Raw genomic sequence first — 6,270 nt, 5'->3', positions numbered from 1 at the left:
CTTAAACTTACAATTCTACCCTTAATAAGAAGCTTTTATAACCATACAAATACTCTGCGCCCCTTTTTGAATTTTTTAGAACCACAAATTCCAAAAATATTTATTTTTTCTTAAACTTCATGCCCATTTTTTCTTTAAACTCCGTATTTAGTCAAACATCTTCAATTAAATTGTAACGGAGGGAGTAACAATTTTGACTTCCAGCACGGGATTATGTTTTTTCCGTCCCCAAAAAAACAAAGGAAAAAGAATTGAGTTATTGACCAGCTTCGCAGTTGCACTCAGTCCTTCACTCCCAATTCCGTTAGTCAACTCACATCGCATTTTGCTCAAACCTCAAACCCTATCCCCACCGGGATCCTACAACTCCGATAACATGCCTCCGACCACTGCCATCGCCGCCGTCCTTCTCCTCCTTCAACTCTTCTTCATCACAACCACCATCTCCGCCCCAATCGTGGGACTAGACTCCTTCCTCGCTCAACAATCCCGGGTTGACCCGACTGCCACAAACGATTCATTCCTCTCCCTTCCTTCTTCCATCAAAAAACACCTCTCCCACCCCTCCTTAAACAACCCAACCACCCCTTCTTCCCTCCTCTCGTTCCAACTCTCCGTCCCCATCACCGTCAAGCTCGTCGGCTCCAACTTCTCGTCCTCTTCCAAATCTCAGCTCTCTTCATTTCTCAGCTCAGCAATTTCTTCCGATCAGTTCCACGTCATCACCCCTTTCTCTTATCAACCATCTCATCATCTCTCTATTTCCCATTCCCTTCACCTTGACGTGTCACATTCTTCTAATTCCCTTTCTTCACGTTTATCTGAAACCCTCAAAACTCACCTCTCTACCGTCCCTTCATCTTTCAGATCCGTGCTCGCCGCCGTCCCGCACGAGATCATCGATGAAATAATTAAACAGGACTATGAAAAAGAGAAACCAATTAATGGGATTTACATTTATATTCTCAATTTGGGCTCCCAGTCAAAACCCTATGCTTACAGCTACACTCCTGGAGATCCGTCCCCGGCTTTCACTAAGTGTTTGGGCACTGTATGGACCGGAAAAGATCGGTATTTGTGGATTGATTTGGGGGCTGGCCCGGTTGATTATGGGCCTGCGTTGTCCGGCGATGGCGTGCTGCCACGTGGCGAGTTTCATCCGTTTGCTTCGTTGCACGGCCGCCCCAAGTCCCAAAAGGCACTGCTTTCGGATTTGGCGTCTTTGGTTTGGAGTGCTTATCAGGTTCTTCTTGTGCCCTCTTTGCGAATTCCTGTCCCGTTTGAGAATTCGTTAATTGTTGAGTTTATACATATACATAGTAATTCGGATAATAAGGATAGTTTTGGGTTAGATTGGAAGTTGATAGAGAGGAATTTCATGGATGAAGTAAATGAAAATGGGTTGTTGTTTGGTGATCAATCTTTGAGATTTAAGAAGTATGAGGTGAATTTAGCAGAGTGTCCTATTTGTTCTTTTGCCATTTTGAGGGCTGCTACTTCGTATACTTCTAGGTACTTGTTTGATAATTATACTCTGATTGTCAGTGAGTACCTGGACTCGAAGCGTTTACACCAGACATTGTCTGAATCGGCTGAGGAGTTTAGGAAGGTTGCTAAGCTTCCTGAGGAGGACTTTGCGGGAAGGATTCTTCCGGTTTATGTTTTTGATTTGGACGTTAATACGATTCTGTTGCTTGATCGTTATCATCAGTCCGTGGCCTTTAAGGATATGGTTATTGCAGTCAGGACGAAGAGTACGCAGACTGTGAGTGATTATAGTTGTAACGGGCGTCATGTGTTTACACAGTCTCGCGAGTTGGAGAGACCCCTTGTAGGTTCCATCTTACAGAGCATGTGGGGTGTTTCCCCGACACATATGGTATGGAGCCCGAGACATAACAGTACTCTAGTTGACTATACGTGGAGCATTGGGCAGACACCATTTGGCCCATTTTCGGAGGTTTCTTCCTTGTCGTTTGTCCAGAAGGATGCTGCGAGGAGAAATGTGTTGCTGACATCGTTGAACTATAGTATTACTAGTGCTCTTGAGGTTCTTGGATCCATTGCTGCACATGGCGGGGAGAGAAAGCTTCTGAAGCATAATCAGCTTACTGAGTTCATGCAGCGGTGGAACTTGTTCAAGTACAAGCTAGACAAGGCAGTTTCAGCGCTATCACATTTTGACTTCGAAATGGCTCTGTATTACATGAGGTCGTCGGATCATGATATTTATGCCATTCATTCTCTTGTTTACCATGCTTCTCAAGAGCTGGAAGCGTCGCTAGACTGTTTCAAGGACCCACCATTTCCCTGGGCATCAGTTTCTATGACTGCTGGAGTTATAATTTTCCTTTTGTATGTTTGGGTAAAAAGAGATAAGTTCTTTTCCAACAAGCGAAAACAATTTTGATATTTTTTCAAGCGCTGGAGTTTGTAAGATCTGAGCTGATACAACACCTGTATCTATGAGTAGTATGCTGGCTGTAAGCTCTGAAATTAGAATTTGTTTTGTTAAGAAAAGGTACTGCAGTTTAAATTAGCACAGAACATCTTGATTATTGTGTGGATTTCTTAGGAGTGTCAGGATCATGCTTGCCAATTGGATCATGCTTACTCCCATGTATAATTGATTTTCCGACAAGGAAGAGTTTTAATTTTTTTCATGTGAATTAGCTCCAACAATGGGTTAGGAATACAAAAGATCACTAATTTGAATTTGAATAAGAGAGAAATATATGGAGTTGATGATCAGTGTTTTGATCTGTTGTGAACTATGTCTAAATTATGGAAAATGATTTATCATAGACTATCAATTTCATAGCATACTATTTCTCTATCAAAAATCTCTATGATAATTCTTAGATTCTCTCTTTTTCATAGAAATGATAATTTGCCTTCTATTTTCTCAGCTCCTCATCTGGTATATAATGTGTGTAGGCTCACCTTCTCTTCTTTTGAGTACCCCTTATATGAATACCAATGAGAAAATAGTGAAAACCAGGAAAATTTGAGACATACGAATTGAATGTAATGACTATCAACATTTCCTCCATTTGTCCTGCTTTGATATTCCTATTTTGCTTCCCGATGATCATGTTATGAACGTAGTTAACATTTGGGAGGGCATGGATGGAAACTTAGAAACTTATTTGTGGGACCCAGGTTAGAAACATATGAGGTATGGGGAATTAATAAATAGCAGTACCTTAGACCAAATAGCTATTGTTAAGTAAAGGGTCTTAGTCCTCTCTTCCCCAATTCTTAGTCTAGCTTCTCATCCCCTTCAGTGGTTATCTCCTATCTTACTTAGCTTATTCATTTGCATTTCCATTAATGTTGTTCTACTTCCTTGAGTTGTAATCCTTAGTTACTACCATCAATATAATCTATATTTTGGAGTTGTTACATTGGTGCTTTCATTGAGAGTCAAACTCAATACTGTCCCTATAGTGTCACAATCAGCTATGGTGTCTCCCTTTCCTGCTCTAAGCCTTCTTTCGAAGTCATCCACATTTGACTCGACCTATGAAAATGGAAACTCGAAGGCGGACCATATGTTCTATAAATTGCCAGTGCAGTATGAAACTGTAGATTCCTTGACATTGATTACTGGCATTAATAGTGAGACTGAAAATCCTGAAGATATAGAAGCACCTCAAATTGGGAATGCAAAATCAGTAGAGGTAGTGGAATTGGTACATGAACCTTCTGCCACAATTGATGATCAGGTGTTCGACGAAATTTTACACGACGCAGTGAGCTCCAACATTCACGATCTTAATGCTATTGTCCATGAGGGAGAGGACTCTGTTACTACAGTATCCAAGGTGTACGACGATAGCTTCTGCGCAAATGCCAGCTTCCAAACCAAGTTACATAGTGAGGTGTTTGATGATACGACCGGAACTAATTCTAGGGAGGAAGAAAATTCCCCGAGATACTACTGAAGCTCAGATGTTTGACAAATCTCGTCAATGGGATACATTAGATCTTCTGGTTTTTACTAGCCAGGGAATTGTGCTGTCGAATGTGAGTGTGAGATTTACTGTAATAGAATTTTCATTTGATGGTACACTATGGTTTGACACACTTCCATGTTTGCTTAATTTTCTTGAAGATACTGGTGGGGTTAATCAAAATCAGGTGTCACTTTACCTTGACTTTGGCTCACACAGATGCAATTGGGTTGATACTGGGCAAGAATGCAATCTTCCAGGATTCTTGTTGTCTAAATCCAGAGAGCGTGCTTGGGAGCAGAAAATAGTGAGAGGGCTCCAGGTATTAGCTGAATGTTATTCCAAGCAATCACCACATATTCTGCTCGATAAAGCTACTAGAGTCTTGTTTGCTCTGTTTGGTCTAGTTCATAAAGCAAGGCCTGCTTCGCTGTATATTATCTTTGATCCTGGTCCTTATGTTGATTATCCCAGATTTCCCACGTTAGCCGTCTTCATAGTAGCAAACAACCATAGTGACTGCATTTGCTCTACATGCTTGAACGACGCGACTTCACTTCATTTTGTTATATGGATTGTTGTGACTTTCTTGTGGTCATCCTTGTCTGTTAAAAGCTGAAGAACTGCTTGCAAAGGATAACAATAGAATTCTTGTTCTCTACTATACACTTTCATTTTGAACCTGATGGTAGCTTGGAGTTTGATTTGCCTATGACGCAACTAAAAGAGCTTGTCAATGTATACCACTTTATTGTGAGCCAGGAGCATCCACATGTTGCTTCCTTGCTGCAGATCCAAGTGTTCGATGGAGCTTATGGCGGAACAGTTGTACATGATTGTGTAGATGAATACTTTAGTGACTATAACGAGACAATTGGTGGGGAATGCACTACTTATAATGTTCTTGCCTCAAATCTTGAGGACAAGATCCATAAGAATACGAAGCAACACAAGGTCCTTGAATTTGTGCGCACCATACAAGCTGTATGTGTTATTCTCGGCATGGACTTCTTTAGTACTATCACTATAATTCGCTCAAGCTTGAATGACCCTACTCCAATCACAGAATCTATTCACTAACACATTGTCAAGTTTGGGATTTACATTTATTCTGACTAAGAGCTTTCGGAAGAAATTTCCACATGAGGAGGAGTACTGGTGTACTGTGGTTAATCAACCAAATTTTTACAGTGACATCTTCATTTTGGCTGGAATCCAGTTGATACATAAGAATATATCCCCTCTTTTTTATCCCAATAATTTTAGCTACGGGAGAGAGAGACATAATATGGAGAAAGGTTCTAGCAACATTCAACCTTGGCCTCCACGTCTCCTGAAACCTCCTTTCTCCGACTTCTTGTTGGGTATCCTAAACAAAGTCGTGCACTCTGTTAAACTGTGACCAAGTTCGAAGCGGCGTGCAATGGATTCACGGATTGACAAATTGAACAATGTTGTTATTGGTCATATCTTTCCAACAACTGAAGATAATTTGAACGTGATAATTATCCAGCATGATCGTGGGAGGATCGCGAATGGATTGGCAACTGTTAGTGCTCTAATGTGTGACTTTCTTGCTGCATTGTCAACTAGATTTAAGCATCACCCTACTGTTTCTGTCTCATATCATTGGATTCATGTTCATGAGGGGCATTTTCTCAAGTGTGAGCCTCATGCGCCATTGCAGAAACTCGATTCGTCACAAGGATGTCGATCCATTAGTTTTTCTCAGACACAAGGAGTTAGTTTTATTGGCTTTGGCAGGGGAAGCACCTCTACCATTCCTGGGTATGCATTCAATACTGGTGAAGCTTTAAAGTTGCATCGGTCGAGTAATCGCTTGGTTTTATATGCTAAAGCAGAAAGCTATGAGGGAATAGAGGCAGTTTGCTTTTATTTCATTGACCTGGACATTACTATCTGGCAGCAAGCTTTTGATCCAAGTGGAGTTCACCAAGAAACAAAATGCTCTCTCTTTCGGGACAATGATGATTATAAAGCCACACAGCTGCAATGTAATGCAATTGGCAGTGCCCAGCAAGCTCTTCTGTCCGGATATTTTGATGATGGTCAAGCTTCAATATGGCATTGTGATGAGTTCCCTATGCTTTCACGTACAACTAAAGTGAAGTGCCTAAGTGATGATGGCTGCTGGATCACTTTGTCTCTATTGGATGTTCCAATTTCTCATGATTGGATAGTTGTGGATCATGATAGTGTCACTGCATTTGACCTAATATCTGACATTACACTGATGGTTACGAAAGATTACATATGTGAATCCTTTTCCATGGTGCAAGCCAACACAAATGCT

At 41.1% G+C, this 6,270-nt stretch overlaps 1 protein-coding gene across 1 annotated transcript; it reads left to right on the top strand.

The window, feature by feature from the left end:
- The first annotated feature begins 228 nt into the window (after positions 1 to 228).
- LOC107774393 (uncharacterized) lies at positions 229 to 2,666 on the top strand. The gene has a single exon (XM_016593908.2). It carries the CDS (start codon positions 377 to 379, stop codon positions 2,408 to 2,410), a length of 2,034 nt encoding a protein of 677 aa, XP_016449394.2. The 5' UTR covers positions 229 to 376; the 3' UTR covers positions 2,411 to 2,666.
- Positions 2,667 to 6,270: the final 3,604 nt, after the last annotated feature.

Source organism: Nicotiana tabacum, chromosome 17, assembly GCF_000715075.1.
Source record: "Nicotiana tabacum cultivar K326 chromosome 17, ASM71507v2, whole genome shotgun sequence".
NCBI lineage: Eukaryota > Viridiplantae > Streptophyta > Magnoliopsida > Solanales > Solanaceae > Nicotiana > Nicotiana tabacum.
This window is presented reverse-complemented; position numbering and strand designations above follow the sequence as displayed.

Bases quoted from the DNA above. Each gene is read 5' to 3' on its own strand.
- LOC107774393 (XM_016593908.2), top strand. From the start codon at position 377: ATGCCTCCGACCACTGCCATCGCCGCCGTCCTTCTCCTCCTTCAACTC.